General features: G+C 36.7%; 1 protein-coding gene across 6 annotated transcripts in view; it reads left to right on the forward strand.

Moving 5' to 3' along the window:
- The window catches only part of RAPH1 (Ras association (RalGDS/AF-6) and pleckstrin homology domains 1), a 103,863-nt gene that overhangs the window by 46,045 nt on the left and 38,492 nt on the right, over positions 1–19,326 (forward strand). For 3 of the 6 annotated variants that reach the window (XM_070387826.1, XM_070387863.1, XM_070387871.1), the window contains exons 3-6: positions 168–273; positions 1,054–1,559; positions 12,204–12,284; positions 17,744–17,818. In XM_070387826.1, the coding sequence (XP_070243927.1) occupies positions 168–273; positions 1,054–1,559; positions 12,204–12,284; positions 17,744–17,818 (768 nt within the window). The remainder of the gene's footprint in view (positions 1–167; positions 274–1,053; positions 1,560–12,203; positions 12,285–17,743; positions 17,819–19,326) is intronic. The other 3 variants (XM_070387836.1, XM_070387846.1, XM_070387854.1) reach the window with 3 other exon arrangements.

The raw sequence follows: 19,326 nt of genomic DNA on the forward strand, positions 1-19,326 counted from the left end.
TATGTGAAAACCAATTATGCTTTTCCCCAAGGCTAATACTTAGAAGAACTTGGATTTTATTAACTATTACATGACAGTTCACTTACTCATAGAATAAACTTTATTCATCTTTTATTATAATTGAGACCTGAATTTAATATGACTCATTAAACTTTCTTTTTATAAAGAGTTTGGATTCTGACAAGCCCACGGAACCAATAAAAAGATCTCCTCTTCGCCAGGAAACAAACATGGCCAATTTTTCTTATCGCTTCTCCATATACAACTTGAATGGTAAGATGTAATTGAAAATGAAATGTAAAATAGTATGTTAAGTTATATAAGGTGGAAATAATACAGCAACAATTCCAAATAGCTCAATATAAAAACTATATATGCATAACAACTGAGTTCTTATATTTCTTGATTTGTGCATTTTATTACTAATTCAGATTATCAGAGAAAAAAACTAACTGGAATATAACTAGTTTCCTAGTTATTAGTAATTGACAAAGTATATCCTCACATGGAATCCTACAACAAACTTAATTGTGTTATTATATTTGCAGTGGGATAAAGTCCAGTGAAATTACTTGTTGTTAATTTAAAAATCAGCCCTTCTGGCCTTTATTTAATGAACTATACCTAGTGGAGCTGACATTTCAATCTGTAATTTTTTTAGGTCTTAACATTTTTCTTTTTATGCCCTCAGATCTTTAGGTATTAACATCTCTACCAGGGCTATGGTCATATTAACACTTAGAGCCTCTGGTGAAAAATTGCCTGAGGGATGTTGGTTAATAGAACAGTATAAAATTTTTCTATTTTTTTTATCTTTCAACTCATAATTTTATTCTCTATTGATTACCACAAATCTTAAAAGATGGGCTCTTTGCTTCTGAAATTTTCTCTTGGAGTTTAAAATGAACAAAAAACTGTTAGAACTGTGGTATTTGATAGGCTTTATGCCCAATAGGGTGATTTTTTTTTTTTTTTTTTTTCCTCCTGCATTTGTTGACTGATTTATAGTAGAATGTGTAAATTCTAATTCATTGTGTTCTGGAAACATTGCAGAAGCTCTGAATCAGGGAGAAACTGTGGATCTGGATGCCCTAATGGCCGATCTTTGTTCAATAGAGCAGGAGCTCAGCAGTATCGGTGCTGGAAATACTAAGCGTCAAATCACAGAAACAAAGGCCACTCAGAAGTTACCCACTAGCCGGCATACATCAAAGCATGGCACCTTGAAAGGACTGTCTTCTTCGTCCAATAGGATAACTAAACCGTCTCATGCCAACTACTCCCTGGATGACATCACTGCACAGCTAGAACAGGCCTCCTTGAGCATGGATGAGGCTGCTCAGCAGTCTGTGCTAGAAGATACTAAGCCCTTAGTAACTAATCAGCACAGGAGAACAGCGTCAGCGGGCACAGTGAGTGATGCTGAGGTACGCTCTATTAGTAACTCCTCTCGTTCAAGCATCACTTCTGCAACCTCCAGCATGGACTCTTTGGATATTGATAAAGTAGCACGCCCTCAAGAACTGGATTTGACACATCAGGGGCAGCCAATTACCGAGGTAAGTGGATGAAACTTTCTTCCCTGTTATTTCAGTATTAAGGAGGCAATGGTATTTTTTCCATCCTGTTCTAATAAACTTTCTTGTTTTTTTCCTACACTTAAAATTTATCAGAAATACCTCTGAGCTAAGTTTTAAAATCAGACTGTAGAAAGAATGTATTACCAGATACAGCAGTGTCACAAAGATGATAAAGAAAAAATTTAGTTTTTTTGGTTTTAGTCTTATGACTATTTGAAGCCCTTAAATTAATGTCAGTTGTATCATATTATTAAGAAGCTTGAAATGTGATTTATATTTGATACTTTATAGAATTAAGATAGCTATTAAGCTGATAATTGCTTTTTAATGTGTTTATTATAAAATGGCCACTTGAGAAAATGGCTCATATCCCCATTATAGTTCTCCTAGATTATAAGTTCTCAGCATTTACTCCATTTTAGTATCAAAGAGTTGATGCAGTGTGGTGGAAAGAACCACTGGACTTGGAGTCAGAAAACTTGGTTCCAAGTGTCACTACCCATTGGTCCTCTATGAGTTATTCAGTCTTGTGAACCTCAGTTTCTCATAAGTAAAGTGGAACTAATTGTACATAGTCTGTCTTCTTCATACTGTGGTTCAGAGTGTCAAAAGTGATATAATAGACATGAACAGATTTTAAAAGATGAAGTTTTTCTGATATGATGGCGGTGAGGATAAGGAATGGATTTGTGATGAAATAAGTTTAGCAAAAGCTGAGCTTGATAAAGGAGAATTTTTTAAATTGAGTTTTGTTCATCAAGGGGAAAGCAATTTTGTTATAAGGTAGCAGCAAGAAAAAAGAAAATGGATGGGGCAGAATAAAACCAGCCTTCCGTTCAGTTTATGTCTACAATGCTCTCTAATAGAGTAAAATAATTTGTATTAATCAGAACTAAGTTAAAATCTTACAAAACATTGTTTAAGGACTTGTAGAGAATTCAAAATTTGTATCTGTTACATTGATTTAATTTAGTTGGTCAATTTCTATCAGTCACTAACTCTTGGTATCCACTCATTTACCTAGCTTCACTCTGGGCATTGTAGAGCTCAAAAGAAGCACGAATCATGATAATTTGAAGATAAATTTGAGTTTTGTTGCTTGTAAAGGAAGTTAGCAAATTATATCGAAGAATAAATTTTTGTTTATTTAGTGAGACTTTCCTAAATGGTTTATATTCTGTAGAAAACTGCTTTCTCCATTGTGAAACCTGGGCATTATCTTTAGCACCAGCTCCTTAGCATGTATCACTTACATCTATTAGACTTACCTGTTGGGATATGAGTAATATTTTATTAGAAATGTGCTTTCTTGTTTATTCTGTGTTTTGTATGTTCTTTCTTTTCAATCATATTATTTTGTGTTGGGTCAAGAGGCATGGGGGCAGGTAATGAGCTAATTAAGAATCTTGGTGTATGTTTCCATCTGTAAAATACATTCCTTATAAAAGTTCCCTCAGTAAAAGCACACTCTTTATAAGTAACAGTTGAAGAGCAAATAAAGTAAAAAGTGAAGTCTTCTCCTAGCAAACACTTCACATGGTATCTAGTGGTATCCATGGGCAAGGATGCCAGTGTACAATGATATAATATTTTAAGATAAGACCTAATGTAAAATTTGGTGAGTAAGCCAGGAAAAAACAAGGAAAGGAGTTAAAGTTTTTTCCATCAGCCTGTTTTTTTGCCTTGCCAAGATGGGTAGAAAAGTGGTTTAACAAATCTGGAACTTGTTTCAGTATACTTTTTTTCTGGATCTAGTCTGTTCTGATTCAAGCCAAGAAAACTGAAGGAGGCTTACTAGATCCCAGCCCCATGTATTAAATTGCCTCCAGACTCAAATACAGTTTTTTACAAAATACTTTAGCTTTTCATGCATGGAGTTAAAGAGTCATGAAGTTCTAAAGAGACTTGTTACCAAAAAAAAGAAAAAACTGCTGCGCATGGCACACATGCATGCTATATTCTGCTCCCAGGGGAAAGCGCTTTCTACTCTCTTAGCTGATTCTTGGTGTATTTACCTATCATTAAATCTACAGTTATATTGCTGTATCTTGATTTTTTTTTTTCTTCAGTTGTTTGTGTTACTGACTGACTTCTCACTTTGGAAAATGAGGATATAGCTAATTAGGATATAGCTTAGACAGTTCCCCTCTTTTCTCCCCTCCCCTTCCAATTTATTTTGGTTGGGTAACTATTCAGTGTTTATATTATCATGACCTGTATACTTGCAGTTCACTACTGAACTGTATATACTTTCATTACATTCCCTTTTGGGGACATTACCTTTTGCTTTTCCTGGAATTCTTTAAAATTTAAAATAGTTTTTTGTATGCTTATTACTATTTCAACTCTAAACTTTCTCCCAGCTGATTAAATCTTTTATTTGGTTTGAATAAAATTGGTTTTATTAGTTTCATCTTCTTAATATTCTTTTTTGTCTTTTGAAATCTTTAGTATCATCATTCTTAGGTCTTTTCTCTCAGGTGGGTAAGCTGCTCCACGGAAGACTCTTCCAATCCCCTGCATGGAGGGCATGTACTTTGTTGTCAGGGCTTTACAGCCCCTTGGGAAAGAAGGCATGGGGTATGGAATGGTCCTCATCACTACCTTCCATTTAATCGTTCGAGGTCAGGGTTTCTCACCCATCATCACTGTTCACATGCTGGGCCAGATAATTGTTTGTCGTAGGGAGCTCTGCTGTGCATTTGTAGAATGGTTAGCGGCATCCTGGCACCTGTCTGCTAGGTGTCAGAACTGAATGTCCTGTGCTGTGCTGTGCTTAGTCGCTCAGTTGTGTCCGACTCTTTGCAACCCCACGGACTATAGCCTGCCAGGTTCCTCAGTCCATGGGGATTCTCCAGGCGAGAACACTGGAGTGGGTTGCCATGCCCTCCTCCAGGGGGTCTTCCCACCCCAGGGATCAAACCCAGGTCTCCCGCATTGCAGGCAAATAGATGCTCTGCCTTCTGAGCCACCAGGGAAGCCTGCCATAACTGCATACATCCTTCTAATTATAAAGTCTCCAGACATTGGTACATGTTCCCTGGAGGCAAAATTGCCCCCATTTGAGAATCACTGTGTTAAATAGAAAGGTTTAACAATAGCAGATCTGAGCCTTTTTTTTTTACCCCATGGGAAATAACCTTGGATTTTCCTTTTCCTGGCATTCTTTTACTAGAAACTTGATTAATATAGAATGTATCCAAGTAATATTGTTTATTGTAAATTGACCCTGATTGGTGATTGCATATGGACCAGGAAGACTGTGAGTGAACTCTAGAAGCCTATGAAAAGACACTGTGCTTGATCATGGTGTGCAGTGTGTGACTCTTGTAAGTGAGCATGAACATATGCCTCCACCGACTCTGGAATCTACACACATTGGCTTCAAAATGCACGGCTGCTTCCTGTGGAGTGTGAAGTTTCCCTAGGCCAGGGTGATGTCTGTGCTTATTCACATGATCTCTTTCTCTTACAATGGTCCATAAAGGTCCCTGGTGGGTTGTGTAAATCCCTTCTGAAGATAGCGTTGTCGCATGCTAGCACATTGTCTTTCTGCAGAACTGAGTGAGCCTGGTGCCAAGCTGTGGTCTCTTGGTCCTATGAATGAATATCAGTCTGAACCTGAGACCACTGCTGGTGGAGGAGAAATCTGGGAATTAACTGCTTTCTCAAATATGCTTTCAGCCAATCCTGCTTTTAGTCCCACCTTCACTTCTGCTGCTTCGCTTTGAGGTTACAAAATGTAAATTGGGGTGCTTCTCTGCTTTTCTCCAGTTTTGACTTAGCATTCAGCTTTCCTTGGGCATGCTGAGTTGTGTACACTCAGCCAGATGCTTCTAGCTTCCAGATTTTTGTCATGTCTTCTCATGAGTTTGTCTTTGACACAACAGCAACAACAAAATCTTTTTCTTTGTTTTAGCAGGATTTATGGAGGGAGTAGAACTGCCTCATTGGCCATTCATAGTCTCCTTCTCCTGTCTGTAGTCTCTTAGCCGTGGAGTGCCCCAGGGTGCAGGCGTCAGACTGCCCTTCTCTCTGTCTACTCCTTTGGTGATCTTATACACTGACAACTCCCCAGTTTTAATCCCCATCTCATTTATTTAAGGTACACTAACCCCCCTTACATCCTAATCCCTCTATAACAGTGGTTCTCAACTAGAACCTAGTTTGTCCCCCAGGAGACACTCAGAAATGTCTGGAGACATTTTTGGTCATCAGTGATAGAAGGGTGGTACTGATGTCCGGTAAGTAGAGACCAGGGGTGCTGCTAAAATCCTACAATAGGACAGCCCCCACAACAAAATTATCTGACCCAAAATACCATCAAGGTTGAGAAGCCATGTTCAAAAGTCAGTTAGCATCTATCACTCACTGTCAGCAATACGGCAGTAACACCGTGTTGTGCAAAGCTGTCTGTTGACAGTTTCTGATAAAGATCAAGAAAGGACCGGCATTAAACATCTTTAGGTTCAAGGGAATACAGGTTTCTTTAGCCAGTGTCCCTCCCTGAACTCCAGGCTCATGCATCTTCTTTTTAATCAACGCCTGTATTTGGTCATCTGAAAAGTAACTCAGATTTAACTGGTCTAAAACTGAAGTCCCGATCTTTTCTCCCAAACTTATTCCTCCCACAGTCTTCTCCATCTCAGTTAACGGCTATTATGTCCTTCCAGTTTATCAGCAAAATGCTTAGAGTCTTTACCTCCTCTTTGATTCCCCATCCTCCTTCCAATCCAGCAGCCGATTTTGTTGCCCTAACTTCAGAATATATCCAGACTTGATCACTTCCCACCACCTTCACAGCCATCAGACCAACATCGTCTTGAGACACACAACTAGTCTTCTGTGTTCACCATTCCTTTAACAGTCTGTTATCCCCATGGCAGCCCTGAGTGGTCCTATTAAAGGTAAGTCAGATCTTGCCCCTCCTGTTTTCAAACCCAAAGGCTTTGTATCTTACCTGTTTTCAAACCCAAATCCCTGCAGGGCCTTACCAGATGGGCTTTCTATGGCTTGCCCCTACATTCCTTTCTTCCCTCCCTCTCTTGCTCTATCAGTTCTTTGCCAATAGTCAGAGCCTACTTCAGAGCCCTTTTACCTGCCCCCCCACCCCAGCCTGGATACACTTCCTCAGGACAGTACCCCTTTACTGCCTTCAGGAGTTTGCTCACATGTCACTTTTCCAGTGAGGCCTTCTCTGATCACCCTGTTTTAAATGAATTCTTCTTCCTCTGTCCTGTGAGTACTTACCTCCCTTTTCTTAAAAATTGTTTATTTGTTTATGGCTGCATGGGGTCTTCGTTGCTGCGCTTGTCTGTTCTCTAGTTGGAACAAGCAGGGACTACTCTGTTGTGGTGTGTGGACTTCTTGTTGCGGTGATTCAGAGCACAGGCTCTAGGCACAGGGGCTCAGGAGTTGTGGTAGGAGGGCTTGACTGTCCCACGGTGTGTGGGATCTTCTCAGACCACAGGCCGAATCTGTGCTCCCTGCCTTGGCAGGTGGATTTCCAGCCACTGGACCACCAAGGAAGCCTGTTATCTCCCTTTTCTGCTTTATTTTTCTGTTTATCACCATTTAGAATAGTATATATTTGACTTTATCTTACTCTAAAAATTTTGCTTGTGTGTCTTTTCCACTTGAATGTAAGCTCCATGAGGAGAGGAATTTTCAAAATTTTTCTATGATTCCTAATGTATCTTTAGCATCTAGAACATTATTTGGCTCAAAAGAGAAGCAGTCAGATATTTGAACAAGCATTTAAATATATGCACGTGTTCAGTTCATCTTTGTCTAGAAGTTCTGTACTCTAAAATTATCAGCACTTTTCTTTCAAGATGGTTAGACAGAGTGCTTCAGGTGAAGTAGCATATGAAAATCTGATAGTGAAACTTTTTTTTAGACACCTCTAAGTTCTTTAGAGGCAGTAATTATACCTGTTCTAAAGAAACCTAGGACAGAATAGTTACTCTCACTGAAGTTTAGTGACACTAATACCAGTTAGAAAAATCAATTTGAGATTGGTACTATTGCATCTTGGGGATGTGGGTATTCAAACCGCCCATCTGAAAACAAAGTAATTTTATAGCTTTTCTTTCTGCCTCCTTGCTCTCTGAAGCCAACGGGGTAGGCATAGTATTATTTCACATCAGGAAGAGTAAGTCTTTTTCTTTTGCCTTTCTTTCTTGACTTTTGTTGAAATACTGTGCTTTCAGGCACTTCACATATGTTATTTCATTTAAGCCTCCAACTGTCCTTTTGGTAGGGGCGTTATTCCAAAGAGGGGATTAAGTAGGTCAAATAACTGGGAAGTCTGTTTTTGAATTCCAAAACTATAACATTTACCTCCCAGCTTTTATCAGTGTCTTAAAAGTAAAGTGAAGCTGATCATCAAAAATGATTATTTCCTGAATGTTTGATTTAGCATAAAAATATGAGTTTATTCTATGGATAAACATAAAAATGAATTACAGAATTTTAGTATTCTTAAGAAATCCATCAGTAGTGTTCATTTGCTGTTTTTAAATTTAGAATTCATTGTAGCTGAAGTAATAAAGACTATAGCAACGTGAAATAAATGTTACAGTTGACTTACTGGTACTTTTATTCACATTAAAAGATAAAACAATACTTTTTAATAAGATAGCAGTTTGCAAACTTAAATAGTTATTGCATGTTATAAATTTTATATAAAGTAGGGTTTACTGATAAAAAGGTTAGTGCTATAATATACCTGTATATTTATTCTCTGGTGGGATTTAAACTAACAATTCCTCTGAATTTGGAATCTTATACACAAAAATATATTTTTAAAATGAAAATGCTTTTAGAAACATTTACTGAAGCTTATGGTAGGTTCAAAAAGTTTGCTGAATCTTTAAGAATATTTGATGATGTATTGTAAATATTTTGATAGGAGAAATTTCTAAATATCTGAGCTACTAAAGCTTTTCAATGTTGTGGTTTTTTTTTCCCCCCTCATGTATATAGGTTTTTTTTTTTTTTTTAATGAAATCTCTATGGATACACCAATGTGTTAATAACTTGTGATATGCAACATAGCATATGATAGCTTCAGTGTAATTACTTCTTTCACTTTCCAGAACTATTTCAAGAATAAATGTGTGCAGAAATCTTGAGATATTGGAAAGAAAACAGCAGTTGTGTTTGTTGTAATATCAGGTGGCATTGGCCTTGAGGTCCCAAGTTATTCTCAGAAATCAACTTTTTGCTCTGAGATAATAACTAGATGGGAGCTCAGGGCTTTCTGAAATTTTAAGAGGCCTGTGTATCTGAAAGATTGGCGTTACTAGTTATTACAACTACGTTTCTCCTAAAATTCTAATGGCTATGTTGCTTCATCTTACTGAAATTTATCCACATGTACCAACTTGGTGTTTTAATTCTAGATTTCACTGGCCTAGGAAGGTAATAGAAAGGATAGGTACAAACACACCACCCAGTCAACACTGGCATATATGCCCTGATCCTTGTATTGTGGATTTTAGATACCTGAAAGTGAAAAAGCATTTTTATTTGGGTTTAGGTCTGTTTTGTTTTGTGTCGGGAGAGCTGGTAAAGAACCTTATACTGCCTATATAATGGCCAGTTAAATATCTAGGAGAGGAATAAAGAGAAGAGGAGGGGAAATAGAAAATAATATCAGCTACTGTGTTATTGCTTATTCTGTGCTGTGCTTATTCTGTGCTGGCTTTATGTATCTTAACACTGAATTTGTACAGAGCCTTGAGAATAGGTACCATTACCACTATTTTACAATGAAAGGAACTAAAGCAGAAAGTGACTAGGTAACTTGCCCGAGGATTTGAACCTAGGCAGTCTGGTTGTAGAGCTCCTACAGCGTTACCTTGCTGCTTCATCATAAAATTGAAGGAGAATCTAGACAAGGCTAGACCAGCCCGTGCATCTCAGATCCAAGCCTAGAGACAGAACTACAGGGCAGTAGGAAACAGGCAAAGAGATTTATGTAGTAACATCCCCATCTGGTGGTGTTTTAGTATATTCCTGAATATGTTGTTAAAATTGAACAACTATAAGCTAGCTGTAATCTAAATGAATTGAGGTTTAAATAAAATTCAAATGATGGCTGGTGGTTTCCCATTCTTCTACTAATAATAATGTTATTATTACTCCTTTAATTTTTATAGTAACATTTGGAGATAAATGCTGTCATTATACCATTTTACACATGAGGAAACAGGTTAAGTAATAAGCCCAGAGTCATATTGCCAGGAAATGACTGAGCTGGGGCTTGAACCCAGGCACTCTGGCCACCCCATTAGGGTCTGGATTCTTAACTGTCATGCTATATTTATTTTTAATATTAGTGAAGAGCACATAAACTCAGTATAAGATGGATGTAAATCTGTTTTATTGAAACATTAATATGCGTTCACAAACCTCCACTTTCTTCCAGTTGTTATCTAAAGTGTTAGCTACCAAAAGAAAATGTTGTATTTTGTAACCACGACTCTGGTTGAAGGTCATTCGTTTCTTGATTATGGCTCATATTTCAGATCACTGCTTTTCTACACATCCTCCCCAACAAGATTCTGGCTCATAAATGGTACACGTTATAGGTTCAGTTCAAGAAAGTAGTGATTCATAACTTACTTTGCAGAGATTTGTGGAGTTTTTGAGAGATTGATAGAGAACGTGATAGCTTTGTAACAAATGAAACTTTTTGAAACTGAGACAGTGTAGAGCAAAGTTTATGTGAGTTGACCTTCACATTCACGTATGTGTTTTAAACACAGATTTTAGATTTATGAAAGTACTGATAAAGACAAGGTAAAACTGGGGACTTCCCTGGTGGTTCAGTGGTTAAGATTTCACCTTCCAGTGCAAGGGGTACAAGTTCAATCCCTGGTCGGGCAGCTAGGATATGCCTCTTAGCCAAAAAAAAAAAAAAGCAAACAAACATAAAACAAGCAATAGTGTAACAAGTTCAGTAAAGATTTAAAAATTGGTTCCCATTGTCTTTGATACTTCCCATGTGTACATTCATCTTTGGTAAGGATGTGTTGAATTTCAATAACTAATAAGGTTCCATCATACTGTTTAACATGGCATGTAGCCATCTCTTGTTGAACACCTTAGATTATGATTTTTTTTTAACTAGCCAGTAAGCATTTGGAAATATGATGGGAGCTTGTGTGAGACTGAGCCTAGTGAGAATAGATTTATTTTTTAACTTTTTATTTTGAGATAATGTCAAGCTTAGACAAATTTGAAAAAATAGTACAAAGAACTCATGAAAGTCTTACTCATGTTCACTAATTTAACATTTTGCCACATTTACTGTATTATTTTATATATATATATTTTTTTTTCCCCTGAACTAGTTGAGAGTTGGTTGCATTTTTCATGTCCTTTTAGCTGTTAAGTACTCTATTCGTAAGAGTGAGGATATTGACAATATAGATTTGATAGGCCTCCCATTGATGTGCTGACTGACACAGTGTTATAGAATGTGTTGAGTGAGAAAATATAGAGAGAGGAAAGCAAAATCAGTCTTGGTCTGGCCAAGCCTGTGGCATGAGAGCCAAGAAGAAATAGCTATTCATACATTCCATAAATGCTGGAGTACCTGGACACTGTGTTGGGCTGTAAGGGATAAAACTGTGAACATAATACACGGTGTCTTTATGAGATTATAATTTATTGTATGAGGAGAGGGATGTCAGAACAGACAACCAAAGCAATTTTAGTACAGTAAGGCAAGTACTATAAGAGGAAAGACAGTAACTTTGGTTAAAAAGTCATTGATGACTTTGAGAATGAATTACAGGATGCATTATAACTCAAAGGATGAAGACTTTGGAGAAGAAAGGTGGATGCTAGATTGCAGGGAATTATAAGTGCAAGAGGTACACTGTAGCTGAATTCGGGAAACTTTGCAGTAAAAAGTAGAAAATAATAATTTAACAAGAGGAGGGTACTCAAAAGAATATTTTTCCGTCCTTCCCATCCCCAATAAGCTGGACCAGTTGAGTGTCAGAGACTGGGATATTAGAGGGGGAATGAGTGGGATCTAGGACATGGTGTAGCTTTGGAGGGGAGAAGCAGGTATTAACTCATGGAACTGGAGAGAAGGATGAGAATATGGACATAGCTGTAGGATACCTTTTAGAGATGAAGATTGTCAGGATAGATCCGTGTGGTTTCCTTAGAATGGAGGGAAGTGAGGGCATATGAAGAGGTGAAAGAGTGAAACCAGGAACTTGAAGAACTTGGAAACTACTTAGAACAAGCTTAGAGGGAATGATAGAGAGGAGAGAAGAGAGCGAGTGCTGCCAAACAGCAGTTAAGGCCCATTTGAAGTTCAGAATTATGAATTGGTACTGGACAAGGTATTTCTGGGTAATTCTGCCATAGAGCTCTACTGTCCAGAAGAAGAGTGAGGTTATCTTTAAATTGTAAAGAGCTAGGATCATGAGGTTCTTACCTTTTCTATTTCTGCACAATACAATGAGGTGCATGCAACTTTTCATTACTATTTTGTTTCAACAGTTCATTTCAGTGATCTTTTCTCTTCCTGCATGGTAATGAGAACTGCCCTTTTCCACCTCCTTTACCTATCATTTTCTTCCTGCATTTTCACAGCATGCTATTTCTCTGAGATGTCCCAGCAAGCAGGCCAAGCGTCATATTGACTTCACAGAAGAACAGGCTGAACTGACACCTGTAAGTTCTGTAATCATGTCCGTTGGGACTACTGAAGTATCAGTGAAGAGGAATGCATTCTTTAGAACTCCTGATGGTTAAACCTTGTCATATATCTCAATTTTTTGAATAGAAATTAAACCAGGCTTAAAAAATACATGAGCATATGAACAACCATATGATACAGTACCATTACATATTAATACTCATGGTAAGATTGTGTTGGTGATAGTGTATCTGGTATAGAGAAATTTTGTATTGGAACCTGAACCACATACTTTCTTTTTTGTTCTTAAGCTAAGGGCTTCTGTAAATTTCTCAAAATATTACTAAATTTAACTGTTCTTCAGAATGGGGATATCAAGCATATGACTTCTGTACCAATGCTTAACTGAAACCTAATTTCTTTAAAAATGTTTCCTCTGGTCATTGATTAACGAACCTGGATGTTTTAGAGCTGTGCTGTTCCATGCGGTGACCACTAGCCAGATGAGGCTGTTGAATACTCCAAATGTTAATCCAAATGGAGATGCACTATAAAGATAAAAATACATGCTGGACTTCAAAGACTTAGTACAAAAAAATAAATAAAAGATGCTAATATTAGTTTATTTCACCATTTTCTTTTTTTACTTTTTAAAAAATGCAGTTACTAGAAAATGTTATATTTGTAGCTCGTATTGTTTTTCCATTAGACAGTGCTGTTTCAGGGTCATCTATGAAGCATTGAAAAAAATTCCCACCCACCCCCCCCACCCCCAGTTGAATAAGATTCCCTCTGACCTCTCCTTCTCCCCTCCTCCTCTTCCTCCCTCCCTTCCTGTCCTTTAAAAATACTGGTAGTAACCCAGTGAATTGATTTCACAAGTCACTACTGGGTTATATCCTGCTTAGTGAAAAACTTTCTCCAACCTTACCTCTGGCCTGTCCCCTAAGGTCCTAAGTACCAGCCACACTTACTAATCATATCTGCATTGTCATCTCTTCCACTGAGGCAGCAGTGCTCAGTCCTTTCAGCCCCAATACCCATATCTTGTAACAAATAATTTATAACATTATCTTTACTATCCCAAACGAAATTCATAAATAATATAACTTACCTACACCCCCCCCCTTTATAGTGGTTTTAATGCCCTATCACCTAGTATGAGGGAGAAATAGCCAAAAGTAATTTATGATATTTTAATGTATATATTTTCGTTTTTAAGTGGTTGGCCATTTAAAAACTGTATTAAAAGACACAATGAAAAAATAGTCAAATCCTACACTTACTTACAATAAGAACTTTGGATTTAAGAAAAGGGAGAAGATCAGAAGTCATTTTTACAGGAAAAAGAAAGAAACATGAGCGGACCCAGAATTAAAACATACTATGACACATCATAACAGACAAAACACACACCTCTATATAGTAACTAATAAAAGGGAAATAACCTTAAATGAAGTAGGAATAATGTGCTGATACAATTTATATATTACCAAAGAAAAGAAAATGAAGAAGTGCAAAATTCTTGCAAATAAAATGACTTTTATTTGTAACTGTAGTGACAGAATTATTCTCTGCCTTGTAGCGTGGGGTTAGGTAGTAATAAAATTATTTTTACATTTGACTTTTTACATTATAGATTCTCATTGTGCTGTATTTTAAATAACTCTGAAAGACAAGCAGTTGAAATATTTTAACACAATCTGTGTTAATGAAACTCAGTGAAATTCCAGCCTTTCATTTCTTTTCATTATTAGTATTTAGTTCTTAATTCTGTTAAAAGCAGTTTCAAAACTCTTATCATTTACTTGCATGTGACAGAGTGCACTCTGATGCTACCAGTTTTGGTATTGGCAATTTTTTTTTATACTTCAAGCTGATTTTCCATTGGCGAAATGATTTCCCAATGTAATGAGTAATTCTTGGTAAATGTTGAACAGATTGTGCAGGCTTCCCTCAATTTCTGGTAAGTAAATAGCATTCCTGGAATAGTCATTGAATATCAGAATTACACAGAAATACTTTGTGCTTATATGTAAAATGGAGTTATTGAGTTTGAAACTCAGATTGTTATAAACAGAAATTCCCAGCTATATGATTTTCCATATAAGGACATTAAAAATTCATGTGTGACATGGGACTCTGGTTGTTAATTCTGTGGCATTGTTCCATGCTTGCAGGGGATCTAGTATTTATGACTTCCCCCCTCGTAAATACCAGTAATGCCCCTTCGTCCTCACTGTGACAGCCCAGAGTATTGTGACAGCCCAGAGTATTCCCAGCTTCCCCTGAAATGCCTCCCAGAGGGAAGCACCACCAGCACTGAGAACCACTGGTACCTCCCTTTGCGTTGTCTGTGCCCTCCACCCCACTCGGAGCTGCCTGCTACTCATCCTGCAGGACGTTAGACTCGAGGCCTTTCCAGAAATAGTCTGCGGAACCTCTGATTTGGGTTCAGACACTGTCTCTGCCTCTTACTACCACTTACTGCACTGTAGTTGTCCGTTATCTCCCTATTAGATGCAAAGCTCTGAGACCAGGTAATGCCTGTCTTGGGTACCTTTGCATCTCCTGTGTCTGGCATGGTTCCAGGCTCAACATTGAATAAATAATTGAGTAAATGAAAAAAGGAGAGAATAAAAGACAGAAAGAAAACAGGCTAATAAAGAAAATGGGCTATTTTTAATGAATTAAAAATAAGCTGCTGACTTTGCATTAGTGGTGAATGAAAGAAAATATAAGAAGGCCCTACATGCAGCTATGTGCATTTTTGTTACCCAGAAACATGTACCAAGACAGAGACTAATTTAATGATGTGCCCAAAGCACTGTCTTTCCCTTCTCTCAGTCCTCCAACTGAACACCACTCTCCTCATCCCTCTCGCATCCTTCTCCAGTAACCAGACCTCCCTCCACCCCCACCTCCATTCTGAGGAATTCTAGAGCCATGTGTGACTGGCACCAGTAGGGAAAGATAGATAAAGGAAGGCATTTATTGACAGAAGGCATTTGCTGCTTCTGGTTTCTAGATTTTTGATTTTTCAGCTATAATCCCTGTAGTTAGAGGGAACATGGAGCCCTAACCTCCCTCCCTGCTAGCAGTTAAGTAGTACATGCCTGTCCCAAACACGTGATTCATGATCTTGTTCAGCTACATTTATGGTCTCATTTTTTAGATGTGTCATTCTTGGGGGTCACCAATCATGATTATCTCTTTTTTTTTTTAAAGTTCAGTATTTAAATCTTATTTTTGAGGAATATTATTTTTGTACAGTATTATTATGCACAATAAATATTATTTTATTTAAACCTTCAATATTTTAAAATCAGTAACTTCTACTTCAGGGTCTCTAAACAAATCCAGTTAGATAAAATGTGATCAGATAGTTTTTTGGGTTTTTTTTTTTAGTAATTTGAAGTCTTGAGGTGATTTGAGTTTGAAGATGAAGTAAATTTTGTAAGACTTTTTTTTAAGTTTGAACTTGAATTTAATGTCTGAGTTTTATTTATTTTGGGCTTCTCTGATGGCTCAGACAGTAAAGCGTCTACCTACAATGTAGAAGACCTGGGTTCGATCCCTGGCTGGGGAAGATCACCTGGAGAAGGAAATGGCAACCTACTTCAGTATGCTTGCCTGGGAAATTCCATGGACAGAGGAGCCTGACAGGCTACAGTCCATGGGCTTGCAAAGAATCAGACATGACTGAGCAACTCATACCCACACAGAATTGTATTTACCAAAGAATAATTGGTTTTGATGGCCTTAAGCAAAATTTTTTTTTAATTTGAAAAATAATTATCTACATAGAGATATTCTACTCATTTTGGGCATCTCTGAGAAAGTAATTTTTGTGAGTAAGATAAATAAGACTAGGCTTTCAAGAAATTATTTTCTATATGTTTTACGTAATCATGTAATAATATGTTTTTGTCACTATATAGGAATAACAAAAAATGAATAGGAAAAGGGCAATGAAAGTTACAGTTGGTCTTTTTAGTTGTCCTCAGTATGCCTCCTGGTCTTAGCTAATTGCTAACCTCAAATTAAATTCAGTTTGCAGAAATTTTGCTTATCTACTGTTTTTCTAATAGACAAGTCAACTAATATTTACCTTCAGGAGATGATACCATCTAGGTAATTGAAGCCTTAGAGATGATTTTCTTTGTGCTTGTTTGACCTTGTTAGTGCTGATATTGATGAATATATTCAATTTTTGTTTTAAACCTTGGGGTTTTTGTTTTGGTTTGGTTCTGGCTGGTTTTTTACCACCTAGGTGTGGGTGAAAGGGCAGGTATGCTTGTAAGGCTCATCTTGAACTAAAAAAAAACACACAGGCAATGACATACAATATAGCAAAACAACTATAGTATAGGTACAAGTAAAAGTTGAGTTAATGTTATTTTTTGTAATAGTATTTTAATTTTGAAGTAGTATTTTGTATTATCTGTGACAGTGAGCTTTATGAGAGTAGGTGCTGCTTTAGTATTTATTTTTCTCTCTAAAAATTTGTTTCTCAAGAATAACTTGACAATAACTTGATATATACTTAGATTTATAAAGTATAATATGTGAAATATTTTATATAATTCCACACAACTGTGCCATGCATTGTTTTAAATGATGGTTAATAACCACATAAAATTAAAAAATACTTAGAATTATTTAGGGATAAGCAAGTCTGAATTACACATATATCAAAAAAAGCTGCAATTTATACTGTATGAGTTCAATAAATATGAATGCAATACTGAAACAATTTAAAGGGAGAAAAGGACACTTAGGAACTGTGTTATTCACAAATCATTTTTATGAAAATATATAAATTTAACCAATTTAAGGTGCAACACTTCATAATATTTTGTTTATGTCATTCGTTTACAAGTCCTTTACTTGGGCAGTGCAGTACTATTAGTATGTAATAAGTGAATTCATAAAATTTTACTGAAAACATGATACCATTAGGCAAAATATTTATAAACATTTTTCCTCTTGTAGCTATGATAGCAATGTGTAGCTATCATTGATCAGAAATAATTGCAGAAGTTTTAAAACTGAGGTGTGTTTTTTTTCCCCTCCTCTCTCATTTAAAGCTATATAGGTCTTGTATAGGCTTTAACAAGAGGAAGAAATATGGTTAGTCATTGGGTTTTGACACCTACTTACTTGTGCTGCATGAACAGCACTCGCAAGCACAACCCTGGGAGACAAGCTGCTGCTCCATGATCTTTGCAGGGTGTGATCCCTTTTCCCAGAGTGAGGGACCATCAGGGCTAGAGCATGACTCTTGGCACAGGCGGGTCTCTCCCTTCCCTTCTCTTCTTTTTTTTTTTTTCTGTTTTTAAATTTAGGTACATTTCACTGAGTTTAGGTGAAGTATGAAATTAATGGTAGAGAATCATTCTTGCTTTGTCTACTTTATATTTTAAACTCATGAAACCTCCACTGACTTCTATTGCCTTTTTTTGTTTTGTTTTTCTCTCTTTTCCTGCACAAGCACTCCTATCTGGACAGGGAAACCTCCCTTCTTCTGAGAAACATTGCAGGAAAACCTTCTCATTTGCTGACCAAGGTGATACTTCTTCCACCTGCATGTAAATATTTATTGACTTGTAGGTAGAATGTAATTTCTGTTTTTGATTGTGCTCTCAGATTACTGAGGTTGTGCTTTCTTGTTTCTGCATCCTTGTTCTCAATAGAGGTATTTTTTCCTCTTATTGAAGGTAATTATTTATTGACCTTAATGACTATCAGAAAATATTGAGAGTAGAAAATATTTGCAATAGTTTTTCTAGTTTTTAACTTTTATAAATACCTGACAATCTTCCTAAGTATGTTGCACTTTTCTAGTTTAACATTGTGTTTCATTTTAAAGTCTAAAAATCATTGCTTGATTTTAGCTTTTACTACTAATGGTCATGCATGCTGTGAGTTTCTTTAGCAAACTTTGTTTTCTAATTTTTGTTTATATTATCAGTGCCTCATTTAATTATTTATTTATATAAACATAATCTTTACATTAGTTTAATAAAATTAGAAGAGCAGGCTACAATTTAAATTTCTCAGTTCTTTGTCCTCAGAATGGTTTGAATTAGTCTAGCTGGATTTTCATTGGGCTGGTATTTTACAATTTAAAATCATTTAACCATTATCATCATTAACTCAAGGAAGCACAGGATAGAGGGAGTTGAATAGCTTTCTGCCTCTTTACAAATCATGTTTTTATTTTGTTACTTAAATGTTAAATTCAAGCATGTCTGTCTTAGTTATAGATAGTTTCTGAAGAATATACAAATTATGGCTAATTTCACTAAATTTTTATTATTGTATCTGAAATTTTCTTTAAAAAAATTATTTAACTTTATAAACTTGTGAAAGAAAATGGTAAAGCTAAAATTAAAATCTCCCTGAGTGTCCACATAAAGAGAAGACCCAAGAATCAGCGATAAGAACTTTCTTTTTCTTGAGTTTCTCTCCTGGAAGGAGATCTAGGAATAGGATAGAAGCAGCTTAAAGATGAGGTAAGTTTAGAAATCTAAGCACATGATAGCCGTGTACTTTATAACCATAAAGTTCACTCTCCCTCTGGAATTCACTCTCAGAGCCTCATTTAGGATCTCTCTAGATCAGACTTCTCTCCCTGAGAGGTTGCGGTCACACATTTCCTGGAGGATGCCCAGCACCTCCGATTGTTTGAGTCTTCAGCTCCCTTACCCACACTATCCCTGAGGCCTCATAGTTTCTATCTGTTGTTGTTTTTTGGCAGCTCTATTTCTGTTCAGGATGTTTCCACTCTCCTAGTTGCCCAGGTTCAAGCCATCTCATGCTTCTCTTCTCACTTACTGTCTCAAAGCTCTAATAAGCCTGTCAGAATCGTCAGGATTGACTGAATTCATCCATCCATTTTATTCCCATTGCCACTACCCTAAAACAGCCTCATATTTTTTCTGTTTTTGCCTGTCACACCTCCAGTACATTTTGTACACTGCTCTCAGGTGAAGTATAACATTTTGCCGTTTCCATTGTCTGTTTTTCAACATATATTTGTTGAGTCTTGTACTGTGTTAGGTGCTGCAATAT

The sequence above is a fragment of the Bos mutus genome, chromosome 2, assembly GCF_027580195.1.
Source record: "Bos mutus isolate GX-2022 chromosome 2, NWIPB_WYAK_1.1, whole genome shotgun sequence".
In the NCBI taxonomy this organism is placed as follows: Eukaryota; Metazoa; Chordata; class Mammalia; order Artiodactyla; family Bovidae; genus Bos; species Bos mutus.